The sequence below is a fragment of the Thamnophis sirtalis genome, unplaced genomic scaffold (genome assembly GCF_051295495.1).
Source record: "Thamnophis sirtalis isolate CommonGarterSnake01/CBP01778 unplaced genomic scaffold, rThaSir2_p1.2 scaffold_11, whole genome shotgun sequence".
Taxonomy (NCBI): Eukaryota; Metazoa; Chordata; class Lepidosauria; order Squamata; family Natricidae; genus Thamnophis; species Thamnophis sirtalis.
This window is the reverse complement of record NW_028261391.1, coordinates 54,092,795-54,109,087: the sequence shown is the minus strand read 5'-3', so window position 1 is coordinate 54,109,087 and position 16,293 is coordinate 54,092,795. Positions and strand designations below refer to the sequence as shown.

Sequence of the window (16,293 nt, the reverse complement as noted above, 5' to 3'; positions counted from 1 at the left end):
GCAGGATGGGTGGGGCAAGACAAGTCATGCCCTAGGGTCTTGCAAAGTGGAGTGCCTCCGAGTTCAAGCCTTTCACCTTTCCTGTTTAACATTTACACAAAATGATTAGGGGAGATCATATATTGGTATGGAGCCCAACTTAGGAGAGTAGAAATTGCATTTTCAAAGCTACATCTTAATATTACATTTGTCATGGATTGTCCATCACAATAATATATTGTTTTCTTTTGAAAATAATTATGTTTCTTATATTGTTTTCTGAACATGAATAAGGGTGTATGTGTGAAGATATATATTCATACCCTACATACAAATATAAGAGACTAAAGATGATGACTGAAATAATTAGAAGCATCGATATATATTTCAACTACTTACTTCTCTGAGAAAGTCAAGCAATTCTGAATATGAAGATTTCCTTTAATGTGCTGATCCCAGTCCTCAATTAAAAGAACAAGAAAGATAGAATGAAATACCAGAAAAGATACATTTGGTGTGCTATATCCATAGTAGTTGTCACTTTTATGAAAAATTTCTGTACCATTCATCAACTTATGATAAAAGAAAATATGTTATAATTTGAAAAATAGGGTGGCCAAAATGAAGACCTTAAATCATTCATTTAGTCAAGTAGGTCCATAAATTATTCAATCCCATTACTCTGGATAATTGGGTGATGTTGCTATGGGTAAGAAAACAATTTCATGCAATGAGATTTGTGATTTTGGGAGGAATATAAATTTGAGTATTTGCACAGTATAAAATTGTCAGATCTTCATCATTTGCAATGTTATGGGTGGAATATTAATGTTACATATCAATGATGTAGAACAAATTTAATCTGGTGGTAGTTATTCTACCCAAATTAAAATTCTCTAGGCAATTCTATTGACATTTCATCTTTTCATTTACAAATGTTAGTAAGACATCAAACGCATATGCATGTAGAATAGTATCAGAAATTACTAACTATAATAATTACAATAGTACCATGGCAAGATAAAGAACAGCAAACCATGTGATTTTATATATAAATTTATTTTATCATTTTTAAAATTAAAGATACATATATCCTGTCAGAAAAAATATGACGCAGTGATTCTATTGATAAAGCAACCCATATATGATAGTACTTAAGCAATGAAACACTATATGGAAAGAGACAATTTACTAAAAAAGTCCAAATCTGAAGCAAACTTACCTTAAGGTCAAATACCTTCTTACTGCATAAGGTACAAATGTGGGGAAAGCTAAGAGGTACAATACTATTAAAGTCGTTTAATCCATGGGACTGAAGAGGCCTCACTGGCAATCCAGATGTAACAGATTCCTGTTTCTGTCTTGTTTGTGAGTTACTGTAATTTTGTTTATCATTTTTAGTTCTGCTGAAAAAATGTGGAGTACCAGTGCTAAATTTTGTATCTGGTGTTGGTTCTTCAGGGTTATATAAATCACTCCTTACTTCGTATGGGACATTTGTTGATGGCCACATGCTGGTATTGGGCACAATGTCAGTTTTATTTTGATTAGAGAAAGTAGAAGGATTTTCCCATTGATTGCTTGTATCTCTTTCGTGTACTATAGAACCTATCTTTTCTTTTTGATTCTGATGAGAATTTTGAGAGTCAGCAGCAAATGTCAAAGACTGTGTACAGGTTGTATGCTGGCCTTTAGAGACAGCTCCATAAAACTCTTTCTGAAATCCCAGTTGGCCTTCAGACATTCCATTTCCAGATGACACTGGGACTGGATGAGAACCACTGGTTACAAAGCTCTGTTGACAGCATTGACCAGCATCAGAGGGAAAAAGCTGTTTATTGTAATCATAAAATCCACCTGTGGTAGAGGAGGCACTAGTTTTATTTAGACCCATAGATACAGCTTGTTGTCCAGTTGTTTGAGAAATTACACCCCCAAAAGGGTTTAGGACTACAGTACTGACATTTTGATTTGGAAGGTTATTTACTGAACCCAGAGTTCCACCATGGGCTGCCAAAGGTGGGTTCTGTGTTGGAAAATGTATTCCACCAGGTGGAAATCTAGTATTGGTGGCCCCAGGACCTACAGCATGCCCTGGAAGGGTATTAAACATGGAAGGGTGTCTTAATTGGTTGAAAAGTGGCTGAGACATGGCCACTTTAGAAAGAACCTGGTTCAGGACAGTTGCAGCTGCTGTGTTGTTGTTGACTGCTGTCTGAGCCAATTTTAGTCTGTGTAGCGTAAGCTGTGCCTGAAGCTGAGCCAGCTGAAGACTTGCAGAAGAAGGAAGCAGTGGATTTGCAGTGTTGACAGTAAATATATTCTTGTCCAGAAGTTTGGCAGCACTGTAAAGTAATAGGCAATAATTTTAATTTGTCTTTGATCAATGTCAACTGTAGGCATTTTTCACCAAATTAAGACTAAGATGTACGATATTATTCGTGGTATCCTGATTAAATCCTTGGAAGTGAAGAAAGTAATTGATGATATATAATTGTCATCTTATAAAGTATTTGCAACCAGTCATTTCATTTATGAAGATAAATGGCACATCAAAAAGAAGCTTGCAAGCCAAAATACTATGAGAGGTATAGCTAAAGAATAATAAATTTGCTAGATTTAGTCAAATATTTAGTCAAATTTCCATATGTGAATCATGCAAATGAAAAAATTATTTTCTAGTACGAAAAATAGAGTGACATTCAATCATGGCTGTCATTATCAATGTTTATATAAAAGTATAAATCCATATAAGGTATACATTGCAGTTAAGGGGCTTTGTTAATGACTAAATTGAACCCCAAATTGCATTATCAAATATTTGATGTTTCAATATTTGAATAGCAATAGCAATAGCAGTAGACTTATATACCGCTTCATAGGCCTTTCAGGCCTCTCTAAGCAGTTTACAGAGAGTCAGCATATTGCCCCCAACAATCTGGGTCCTCATTTTACCCACCTCGGAAGGATGGAAGGCTGAGTCAACCCTGAGCCGGTGAGATTTGAACCGCTGACCTGCTGATCTAGCAGTAGCCTGCAGTGCTGCATTTTAACCACTGCGCCACCTTGGCTCTTTAAACAGCTCTTGAAGAGCTGTCTCACAAACAATTTTCACTGGCATACAATGTATCTATGTAAGTTCATCAGGGTTGAGGCACAATGAACATTTCCTTTTACATTGGTACTTTTGAGTTCTACTCTACAGAATAATTCTAATGTCTTGCAAGTTATTTTCAATGGTGTTAGACTAGGCCAGTGATGTTTAACCTTTTCGGCACTGAGTGCCGAAACTAGAGTGAGAGGGGGAGAGAGGGGGGGGGGTAGAGGGAGAGAGAGAGAGAGAGCACCCAGGAGTGCTCTCAGGAGCACTGTGCACGCAGGAGCACCAGAACCCAGAAAAGAGCAGCTTGCCAGTGCGCATGCATGTGATGGAACCTAGAAGAGAGCAGCTGGTCTGTGCACATATGTGCTGTAGCAGCTGGCTGGTGCACATGTGTGCAACGGAATCTGGGAAAGCAGTTGGCGATGGTGCACTTGCCCACAGAAAGGGCTCTGCGTACCAACTCTGGCACGTGTGCCATAGGTTCACCATAGGCAGAAGTTGCGACAGTAGATAAAATCAATTTCAGAAGTCCAAATGTATCTTCATAAAAAGTTTGAAAGTGCCATGCTGCCAATGGTGACCAGCAAAAGAGTGATATGGAGTCATTCTTTTCTCGTTTAATAATAATGCAAGTCTGACATCATCTGACATTTGGAAGCAAAAAAATAATTGATGACATGTTATTATCAACTTTTGAATTATTTGGGACATAAAGTGAGAGATTTACTTTGTCTCGCTCCACTAGAATGAGATTGGGGGGGGGGGATAAAAAAATATTTAGTTAAAATTAGTTAAGTTCTGCCAACATAGACCTTCAGCCCTGGCTCGCACAAAGGGCTAAGACAATTATACTTGCAACTTTAGACATATGGGATAGAGTAAAATTCTGTATAAAGTTTTCATTCTGTTTATATATTCAATTCACTTTACCTAGTTGTCCAGCCCCAGGGGATCTCAAAACTTACCTTATATTTTATAAATTAAATTAAATTAATAAACCCTGAATAATAGATTATATGGGAAAATGCATGTTTGTTCTCATTGCTTTTATACTTTTATTTTCTTTCTATCTTTTACATTAAATAAATACAAATATACAGAAATAGTATTATTCCTGTAAGTAAACAAACACACTCATGCCTCATTCTGTGCAGTACTATGAAAGATACATTGTGTATCTGCCAGTAACTCCTGAATCCCTTGGTAGCTCCCTGTGCCACACAAAATTAAACCAATTGATATGGAAGTGCTCTCTAATCCCTAAGCGTATTGTTTTAAAGTATAAAGTTGTGTTAGAGGTGTTGATAGACAAAGCACAAAGAATGGGTTCTTATGAAAAAGCAGATTAGAAAGTGAGCTCGCCAATTTAGCAGAAAGTCTTGGATTGATTTATGTATTTATTCAGTTAGGAAAGGAGAGGAAGACATTTTCCTTTTACATTTAATTACAGTACCTAGAGTAGGGTTTTGGGTTAGGTCCCCCCCCCTTTGATATCTAGCATGTATTTTTCTTTTCTATTCTTTTATTTTTTTTAGTTTCTATTAGTTCTTACTTTTTACATTGTAGTGTTCAATAGAATTACCACATTACTAATGATTGCTGATTCAATGCCAAAATCAATAGCAAATTATGTGCTTTTAAAAAACCTCCACTATCTTTCTGGAAACAAATCATCTTTGAATTAAATTTCTAGAATAGTAAATCTGTTCGCAACCTAGTTGGTTGTAAGGAGAGGAACAAAAAAACCCCCATCCATTTAATAGAAAACAGATTTGTGACCAAAAACTCTTAATAATGTATTAGTGCCTTATGCTCTGGATACTTATCAAATACATTAAAAAATTAAAAGCTACAGTCTTTGTACATTACAGAATGCAACTAAGTTGCACAATGGTTAGAGTGCAGTACTGCAGGCTACTTCTGCTGACTGCTGTCTGCCTGCAATTTGGCAGTTCAAATCTCATCAGGCTGAAGGTTTACTCAGCCTTCCATCCTTTCGATGTGGGTAAAATGAGGACCCAGATTGTTGGGGGCAATATGCTAACTCTGTAAGCCACTTAGGGCTATAAAGCACTGTAAAGCAGTATATAAGTCTAAGTGCTATTGCTAGTGCTATTATAGCATTTCTAGATTATCCCCCAAAAAGAAAATTACTACATACAATATAGGATAGTAATTAAACTTTTCATTAAATGAAATTCCATATCTTTATTAGAAAGTCAGGCACATTCCGAAAACAATAATAACCTTATATGGAAAGGTAGACTATATAATTGCACAATCAGAAGATGATGGCCGTTAACACTGCACAAACATCTATTATACAAATACGGGAGAGGGAGGGAGAGAGAGAGAGAGAGAGAGAGAGAGAGAGAGAGAGAGAGGGAGGGAGGGAGGGAGGGAGAGAGAGAGAACATTTTAAAAATCTATATACATTATTATTTATAAGAATGATTTTTTAAAAAGCATTAATATTTCTTTATTAATTTTACTTTTGTAAAAAATAGGACCATTATTCAAACATATACAAATATATTATTAATGTATTAATATAACCTGCTAGTAACATTAATATTACTAAACAGTATGCTTTATTCATATATAACAAAAAATCAAATGCATAAAATCAGTGAAGCATCCTCTATATATTTTTAAAATTGTATAATCATGGTCAAACAATCCAAGTATTACAAAATAACTGAATATAATTGATTAGAGATTTTCAAATAGTTCATTACCTAAATGTAAATTATTCAAGTAAAATAATAAAATCATGTCTCCCAGGTTCTAGTCTGGTGCCTTACCCATTAAACCAAACTGGCTCTTATATTATAAATAATACAGGAATCTATTGCAAGTGGATCTTAAGCTTTCTAACAGGAAGCAGCAGGTGAAGCCAGGTAAAATTATATCAGATACCTGTACAATTAGCACAGGTGCCCCCCAGGGCTGTGTGCTCTCTCCATTACTCTTTTCTCTCTATACCAATGACTGCATCATAAAGGATCCCTCTGAAGTACTGAAGTTTGCAGATGATACAACAGTGATTGGTATCATCCGAGAATATGACGAACCTGCATACAGACAGTAAGTTTTACAATTGGCCCTGTGGTGCAGCCACAACAATCTTGAACTGAACATACTCAAATCTGTAGAGATGGTAGTAGATTTTAGGAGAAGCCCTCCTATTCTACCACGTCTTACAATACTAGACAACAGAGTATCAATAATAGAGATCCTCAAGTTTCTAGGTTTCATAATATCTCAAGACTTAAAATGGATACCTACATTCAAAACATCATCAAAAAAGCACAACAAAAAATGTTCTTCCTGTGCCAACTTAGAAAGCTCAGACTGCCAAGAAGCTGCCAATACAGTTCTACAAAGGAATTATTGAGTCTGGCATTTGCCCCTAAATAAGTGTTTGGTTTGGCAAAGCAACCAAACAAGATAGGCACAGACTTCAACAAATAATTAGGACTGCAGAAAAAAGAATTGCAACCAGTTTGCTTTCCATCAAGAACATGTATAATGCAAGAGACTTAGACCGCTCAAATTCTGGACATAAACTGTTTCAACTTTTTCCCTCAAGATGATGCTATAGGGCAGTGATGGCGAATCCTTTTTTGCTGCCATGCCAAAAGCGGGGGGAGCACAGGGGGGGTCATATGCCGGCATACCACACCCATAATGCTATATGCGCGACATCACCACCACCCTACTTTTGCCTCAGTTTTCTCCAGAGGATTTCTAGGAGCCTGGGGAGGGTGAAAACAACCTCCCCACCCCCACCCCCACCCCCACCCCCTGACACCCTCCAGAGGCCTCAGGAAGCCTCCCTGAAACCTCCAGAAGGCAAAAAACAGACCTATGGGGAACCCGAAAGTTCAGGAATGGTGACGTCAGGTTTGTCTGTAGGTCCAATTTTCAACCTCCAGAGCCTTCAGGGAAGAAAGCCCTGAAAGCACCAGAAGTCAAAAATCGGCCCTACGGACAAACCAGAAGTCATCATTCCTGAACCTCCGGGTTCCCCGTAGATCTATTTTTCACCCTCTGGAGCCTTCAAGGACCTTTAGGAGCTTCCCTGAAGGCTTCAGAGGGCGAAAAACGGCCCTACAACAAACCATAAGTGACTTTTGGTTTGTCTGTAGGGCCATTTTTCACCCTCCGGAGCCTTCAGGGAAGCCTCCTGAAGGTTCCGGAGGGTGAAATACATCCTCAAAAGAAGGCCAAAGTCAGCTGGCCAGCATGTGCATGCGTGCTGGCCAGCTGACAGGGCAATGCCTCATGTGCTCTGACAAATGGCTCTGTGTGTCACCTGTGCCACGCGTGCCATAGGTTTGCCATCACGGCTATAGGGCATTGCATGCCAAAACAACTAAACACAAAGACGGGGTTCTTCTCCCCCCATGCTATAAGTCTGCTAAACAACTAATTCCCACAACACTGATACCCTGGGATATCAATCCACCAGTAGGGCTGTATTACTGTTATCCTTCTCCTCTGTTCTATTACCTATTTCCTTAGCTTCTTATAACTATAACCTTGTTGTTTGTATCTTATAATTTATGTTGTTGCTTATTTAGTATTCTATGACTATCACTGAATGTTGTATGTTATGATTATTGTATTTTATTAGTATGGTTATGGGTTATGTGTTGCTTGTATGTGCACTGGAGACAAATTCCTTGTGTGTCCAATCACATTTGGCCAATAAAGAATTCTATTCTCTTCTATTTCAGTTCTAGAACTTACAAGAGATTAGATGACATAATCAAAAATTGTATTTTGTAATATACAATAGCTGTAATATCTTGTTGGTCACAAGAAAAACAACATTTCAGATATTCTTTCTGTAATACTTATATTTTCCTATAAAATTCCATTTATATTATAACTGCTTTCTGCATGCTTTTTACAATATTCCCCTGATTGAACAAACAAAAACCTGACACTCAAACTCCAAGCTACATCTACACTAGAATACAGATCACATGTTTCTGCATACCATTCTTACTATGTTAGACTCACAGAGTGTAAATAGCAAGTAATATCACTTGATATTTATAACATATGTTCAGTATTAACACCACAGCACAGAAATTATTTAAAGAATCCTAAAGAAGGAATTCCAATTTAAAAGGCAGCATGTAATTTCATTAGAAGAATAAACAAAATTATAGATTTTAAAAGCAAATGCTGGAGTATTAAATTTGTGCTCGGTAACTTGCCGGCAAATCACACTGCAATACGGAAGTGCTTAGTTGCCACCTTATTACAGGATCCTTTTTCTTTCAGCTTCCCAGGTAGGGCTGTAACCTTGAGATTCTCTTCAGTTCTAATATTAATCAGATTTATCCATATTAGCTTTATCAAGATTAGCCAAACGTAACCAGGTGCTTCTATCTGCTTTGGTTAAAAGGAACTAACATTGTTGGAAGTTGGAAATGGAATTTTTTGACTTCTATAATTAGAGCTATATTCTTTATGACCTATGCTAGGATGGCTATAAAAATGGCAGAACTTGGGTTTTCTCATTGTTTTTAAAATACAGTATGTAGCTCTCTTCTCAAAAAACTTTGATACCAAATATGAATGAAACAGGAAAAAATTGAAGTTAAATGGCTTAAATATTTTCTATATTGTTAATAAACATTCATAAATGTTTCATATTAGAAATTATGCCTGCAAAGTTGCCCTTTTAGACTTTACTATACTGCTATCACAAAAGGTGAAATAGTTTCTTCTTTCTGGAAACACAATCTCAGGATCTTTTTTAATTTTAGAGATTTAAATTAAATGTCTGATTTATTATAAATTCATTAACATTTTGGCACAGTTAGTTCCTATAATTCTGATATTTAGAAGGTGCTTAAGAGTATTTTTTCAGAAAGCCTTTAACTTTAGATGAAGAATTTAACAATTATTTTCCTTATTCTTTTACTTGTTTTTAATTTTTACTTCTGACTTACATACTTAGTTGAAGACTCAACCAGACAAGACATTGAAAATCCAAATGACTAATCATAATGGCCACAAAAGTGTAAATTTAGTGGAGGTCCACCACTAGAGGGAGATGCCTGACTGAGACAATACTCAATGGATTGTATAATTGCTCTTCGAGAAAGAACATGCCATTAAATATTGAAATAATGTCAATGTCTACACTTTATCTTTGTGTGTGTGTGTGCTTATGTAAAAGTCCCCTGCATCTCATTTAGCTTTGCAAATTAATTAATGAAATAACAGATTTCTTACTTAATTGTCTGCAACATGTAGTTTCTGATTAAAACGTATTCTCATTTTCCAGTGTTTCTTCAACTATGTCATATTTGATCTTCTACTAAACATAATAATAGAAGAAACAAATATAAAACGAGTATCAAAGTTCAAATATCTAAGAACCACATTCACTGAAGATGGTAAAATGGGTGAAGTGATTAATATACCACGAAGTAAGGCGAACCAAGTATTGGGATCGCTTACTCCCCTCCTACAACATAAGACAGTACCTACTGATAAGTTCAAAGAAACATCTCATGCAAAGCATATTCATCCCCGCCCTAGGTTACCACTGCCGAACAGGACACTTAAAAAAAAACATAAAAAGTTAGTCACCATGGAAATGTGATCTTTGAGGAAAGCTGCTGGAGTGACCAGAAGAGATAAAATCAGAAATGAGTCCATAAGAGAAAGAATTGGCATAGAACCAATCTTAAACAACATGCAGAAACAACAAATAAAGTGGTTTGCTTACCTGGAAAGGATGTCGTGGGATTCCATACTGTACGAGGTATGTACAAAAAAAGGAGATGGTCAAAGAACACAAGGCAGACCCAGAAGAAGATGAAGAGACAACATCAAAGACACAATACTACAGCATCGATTAACAATGGTTGAAGGCAACAGAAGAGCAAGAACCAGAACTTTGTATCTTCTTCAATACTCAAAACCCAAAGAGGAAGTAAAAAAGACTATTTCAGAAGCAATAGTAAATCAAATTTTAGCTTACTCAAAGTAGCTGATTTTTTTACTGAGAGATACAAAAAGCTTTATATACTAGTACTAAATATTTTATATTTATATGATTTAAATCTGAAAACAACTATTTTCATGTCCTTTCAGAGCATTTTAGTATATACTGCTCAGTTCAAGGAAAATAAGTGAATAAGTTATGATTCACTTTTTTAATTAAAATATTAAATTCCTTCTCCTGAACACAAAGAAAGCCATTTACAACAACAACAAAAAATCCTGCATACCAGCAGGAAAAAGAACAGTAAAATTTTCCTGATATAAAGGAATGTTTTGTCTATCACATGCCAATGCTAATTACTGCAGTTACTGTAACACCAGGAAAGAACTATAAACATCAGTATTTTCTAAAATAAATCAGGGTTCATTTTCAGAATTTCAATTTTCTATTATTGCACAGAATGTTCAAAACACTCATTAGCTACTTATCAAATAAGCATAATTGCATTCCAAGAATTCCTTAATAGAAGCAGTTAGGAGAGACAGATCTACACGAGTATAATAAGCTGAAGACTTTTCAGAATCTATATTTCATGTCTGGTTTAAAAATATACGCCAATCTGTGCACACTTGGTATTTGTAGAGCCTTGTTTTTATGCAGATGAATGGTTTTAATGTCATAAAATGTCAAAAATGTATACAGGCAGTGCTCAAGTTATGATGATAATTGGGACCAGAATTTCCATTGTTAAATCCTGGCACTCCCCACTGTCATTGTTAAGTGAATCCCATTGGTTGTTAGGTGACAACCTACTCTAATCCAAGCCATTCCTAGCTTGATCCTTCTATTCCTGAGTCTAGGTAAGGCAAGGAACTTCCTCCTCTGCAACTTTCCCCATCAGCCTATCTCCATCCATCTGTGCTTCACTGACCCAGAGCTCCACTTACTTTGCCACCTCAAAGCCACACATAATTTGAACAATATCCATGCGGCCTCAGAAAAAAGACCTGAGACTTGAGAAGGGCCAAAGTCATCAGTTGTCTTGAGAAGGGCCCAGCTCATCAGTGCCTCATCAGAAGCAGGAAGAAGACAGCAAAGGTCAGCGGAGGTAGCAGTCTGGCAGGGCAAACAAAAGTCAGGGTGGAGTGCTGGTGGCAGAGTCAGTGGAGCTCAGGGCATCCAAAACAGCAGAGATGGTGTAGGAAATAGGTGGTTTGGGGGAACCTGAAGGTTCACTTTGGTGATAAGTTTGATCAGGCTGCTAAGCACTGAAATATGATTGATTGATTGATTGATCAAATTTAGAGACTACCATCTCATCAGAGTGTGACATGAAATTTTGATCACATGACTGTAGAAGTGTAACAATCTTCTCTCTTCTTTCACATGCAATAACAGCTCATTGGAGTAATGCTAATGACAGTAACACTCAGATTAATTAATTTCACAATTTGGAGGCTCCATAATTAAGGTTAGACTAAATTTATCTAAACTTAGCCAGACTAGCTAACAGGTTTAAGCTTCTATATACTGGAGAGCAGTTGCAGCTTCTCTCTGAAGAAAAAATATTCCAAAGATGTCAGCTTCCCCATACCTGGGATGTATTGGCTTTCTCTTAAGAGGCTGCAACTGTAGAGTAGAAGTGGCAATTGACCTGCCCAATGGCTTTAGTTAGAATGTATCAACATTCCTATGCATTTATGGGTGTGCAAGCAGAATACCTGCCTGCCATACCCCAGCTAGTCTGGGATGATTGTGTCAATTCATCCTTTATTACTGCTTTGAGAACTACGTATAATAACATTGAAATACAGTAAGAATCCATGCTAAATCAGTCAATAGCAACTGAATAAATAAAGTATTTAAAAGCAGTAAATCTGAAATAACAGGTCAAAAAGATACTATCAAAAGTATTAAAAAGATAATAAATGAAGATTCGGGCAGTTCTCTTGGGAGAAAGCATTCTTAAGCAAATGAAATACTACTGAAAAAAACTGCTTCTATCTTGCCGCTCACTATATTCAGTATGAAAAGTCAAGAAGAAGAAAAAATCTTCAGTGCTCAAGTAGAATAAATGAGGCAGATGCAGCACCCCAAATTATGAAGGCTCATGGCTCAGAGTAATGGTAATGACAGTAACTCTCAGACTAAAGTATCCCAGAGTCACAATCCAGGAGAAGAGCATATTGAAACAGAAGGAAGGCTTCTTGCTACCTAATCTCCAGGCAAACTAAATAGTAGAATAATGACCTTTTCCTATAATTGTAAATAGCGGTAGTCAATAGTAAATTTACTTTTAAATCAGAGTTTCTAAACTTGGGGCTATATTTTATCACATTAAACAACAAATTTAGTTGTATAATTAGCACTTCACCTGGAAGTGAGATAGCATCTTCTCTATTGGGTACTTAATAGGGACATCTCCTAGACCTAGGGTATTGATGTACAAGTTCATGTTATCATTAATCTTGCACAGAGGCCAAGTATCTTGAATTATGTATGCAAAAAGGCACATGCTAAAGGTACATCCAAAAGCATCAATCTGAAATTAAAGGCTTAGATCCAAAAGAGTCCGAGTGGAAGTAATCACTGAATGGGGCTTCCTGGTCTTCTCACAACAATCAACTCACTTTCAACACTACTTTTGTAGGCAGAAAGCATCTTTGGAAGTGTGTTTGGTTTGGTTTGGTAGTACGATTATTTTACCTTGCGTAAGTGCAAACACCATTCCACCCATATACAATGCAACTATAAACTCAAGTCAAAGTGAATTGATTCGTGGCACGACAAAACCGCGCTCGTCAAAATAGCGGTGATAAAACCGCGTCGCTAAAGCTGCGACGTCATCACCGCCGTGACAACAGCGCGGCGATGGAAGGGCGCTTTAAAACAGCACGGCGGCAGAAAGCAGATTTAAATTAAGGTAAGGGTTAGGATTAGGTTTAGGGGTTTGCTTTAGGGTTAGGTTTAGGTTTAGGTTTAGGGTTAGGGTTAGGGTTAGGGTGCTGAGTGCTTCGGAAGGCGCGGATTTGCCCTCCGCGATTATGTCATCGCGGTAGGGTCGCGTTTTTCCTTAGCACTTCAAACGGTGCGGATTTGCCCTCCGCACTTATGTCGGCCCGGATAAGGGCTTCGCGGTTTTGTGGTGGAACCAATTGATTCGATATTAATTTAAGTCAATACATTTAATTTTAACATGAGTTCTAATGACTTGAAGCACTTCTTACAGAAAATACATAGTGAAATCCTTAGCCTTATATAAATCTACAGATGTTTTAAGGATGTTAGTGGCTTTTTTTGGTAAGTAATTTCATTTTGATTTTTTTTTAGGATGAAATACTGAAATTGGTACAACAGTTGAGAAGATATAATCTTCAATATGAGAAATGGACATAAAGGTATTTTCATGATATTTTACGTTTTAGATAGTAAACACCAATTAGACTTAGAATGTTAATTCATTAATTGTTGGTACAATGCACACCAACTACAAAAACTTTTTTAAAATCTAGGAATAATACAAAACTAGTATGAACGTCCAGTGAAATACTTTACAGACACTTATCCAGACAACTTGACCTTTATATTTAGGCTCAAGACTAGGATACGAGCTGGTATATGAACACTTCTATTTATAGTAGTAACAAATCATTTTACATGGGTACCAAGTCTGGGAGATCAGTTAACAGGTGCACCAAGAGATATATTAACATTCTGAGTTTATGGCTTGCTTCATCAGAAGGCATTGGTAGTCATGGTGAAAAGGTCCCTAGATAGATGCTGAATCCCAATATTAAGAGAAAAAAAATATTCAAGGTAAAAGGAAGCAACCTTGTGCTCATAATTTTAAAACCCAAAGCAAAATTCAAAAAATATTTGTGGCACAAAGTCACTATCCCCGAATAGTAATCACATATTTGTGATTGTATCACATGGAAGAATCAGACTGGAAGAAACCAATTAGAAAAACACTAAGTATTGTTAAAATATACTGTATAATGCAGGCCTGTCAAATTGGCGGTTCTCAGGCCGGATGTGTCACAAAAAGGCCATGCCCACCCTGGCTCCGCAAAGGTAAAAAGCTGTCGCGACGTAACGATACATTATGTGACACCTGTGGTATAATGCAATTTAATAAACTAGAGAATGATCAAGAGGGAACAATATTGCATAGAGTAAGGACAACTAACTCCTTTTAGAACATTTATGACTACTAACAGCTATCAACAGCTATTGTTTAAAATACATTAGTCTTAGAACTTTGGAAAATTATTCAAATGACATGGACTGAGAAAATAGCACCCAGCTGGCTAATGGCATAAAGTGACCTCTGTAGAAGGCTATGCCTCCAATTGGTTGGGTGCAAGAACTGTTTATGGTTATAGGAGTGCCATGTGTTATAGTTTGCTCCAGTTTAAAGGGTCATTTCATCTTTAGCTTGTGTTTGTACCAAAGAAAGTTAGAAGTTACTCTTTTCTATAGCTTTTTGCCCTTTTTATCTGCACCCCAATTTTCCTTTTCCCTGTCCCCTCCACTTTTTTCCTTCCAATTTTTGTGTTCTTTTGTATTTTAAGTTCTTTTGAAACTCAGTAAAGTTTTGCAAACAAATTAAAAAAGAAGCTGCATAAAAATGGAAAGGCAAGTTGCATACTGCTGAGCTCTGGAGCCAGCTGAAGGATTCCCACTCATGGCTGGACAGAGTACTCCCTTCTGTCCCCTCTACTTGCAACTTTCACTGATGGATAACCATTGACTTTATGGGGAAACCATCAGAGAAGATTGTAAATGGTGATCACATGACCATGAGACACTATGCAATCAATCATAAGTATGAGCAGATTGGGAAGCTCCTGAAACATAGTTACATGGTCAGGATGGTAAAATCTTTTATGATAGTTGGAAGTGTTTTTGGACCAAAAAGCATCCTTTCCAAGGCTGTTGTTACTATAAATGATCATTAAAGGTCATGAGTCAAAACACCATTCTACCCAATAGGTTGTTTCTTAAAATGGCCAAGGTATAAATTAGAGGATTTGTTTGTGGGTAAAGGATTTTCTGACAGGCCACAGTCAGTAAGGATGGGATTTCACCATTCTTCTACTCTGATATTAAGCACAGGAGCCCCCCAGGGTTGTGTGCTAAGCCCAGGGGTGGGTTGCAGGCGGTACGCCCTGATACGGGCGTACCGGTGCCTGCCGGGCGCACTGGGTACCATTCCAATACGGTGCACCGGAGGGCCCACCCACCAGCCTGCCCTACTTACCTGTATTTGAGCTCTTTGGTGCTTCCGCGCATGCGCATGGAGAGTACGGCACCTGCGCGATGCGTAGGTTTTGCGGAGTGTCGCAGAAGGTAAGGACACATGCACGCACTGCATGCATGTGCGCACATGCTACACATGCTCATGTGGTGGACGCCGGACCCCGTTGCACCGTACCGGTTGCACCGGGATCCGGAACCCACCACTGGCTAAGCCCTTTCGTTTATTATTTTTACACACGACTGTACCCCATTGTACAAGACCAATGCAATTATTAAATTTGCGGATGACATGACAGTGGTGGGGCTCATTAATAAGAACAATGAGTCTGCTTATAGGAAGGAAGTACAAGGGCTGACATTGTGGTATAAAGAAAATAATCTTTATTAGGAGGCTTGAAATTACCTAACCTAAAATTATATTATGATGCAGTGGCGCTATCTGCAATTAGTGATTGGACTCATTTAACCAACGATAGAATACTGAATATCGAGGGACACGATCTGGTATATGGTTGGCATGCTTACTTGTTATTCAACAAAAAATTGGATAAGAATTTTAAAAGTCATATTTTAAGAAATGCTTTACTGCAGGTCTGGAAAAAATACCAATATAAACTAAATGACAAGATACCCATGTGGGCAATTCCTAGACATGCAATTGAAAATATGAATATAACACAAAAACAGGATAGAACCACCTACAGACAGCTTCTCACTTTGGAAAGGGGGGTACTACAATTAAAATCTTTAGAGGTATTGAAAGAGGAGAAGGTAGTTCAAACATGGTTCCATTATGGGCAACTACAGGCCAGGTGGAAAATAGACCAAAAAAGTGGTTTTATCCAAGTTGAGGATAATTTGTTTAAACAAATAAGAGATCAAAGTTTAATGCATATAAAGAGGATATATAATGTACTAATACAGATGGATTCGGAAACAGAATTAGTTAAAGATTGTATGATAAAGTGGGCTC

At 37.2% G+C, this 16,293-nt stretch overlaps 1 protein-coding gene across 6 annotated transcripts in view; it reads right to left on the bottom strand.

Annotated features, from left to right (window-relative positions):
* RBM20 (RNA binding motif protein 20) overlaps window positions 1-16,293 on the bottom strand; it is a 99,412-nt gene that overhangs the window by 28,756 nt on the left and 54,363 nt on the right. For all 6 annotated transcript variants that reach the window (XR_015698064.1, XM_087725822.1, XM_087725824.1 and 3 more), the window contains 2 exons: window positions 1,202-2,324; window positions 379-440 (listed from right to left, as the gene is read on the bottom strand). Coding sequence is in view for 5 of the 6 variants with exons in the window: in XM_087725822.1 (XP_087581948.1) it covers window positions 379-440; window positions 1,202-2,324 (1,185 nt within the window). In the remaining variant the exon portion in view is untranslated. The remainder of the gene's footprint in view (window positions 1-378; window positions 441-1,201; window positions 2,325-16,293) is intronic.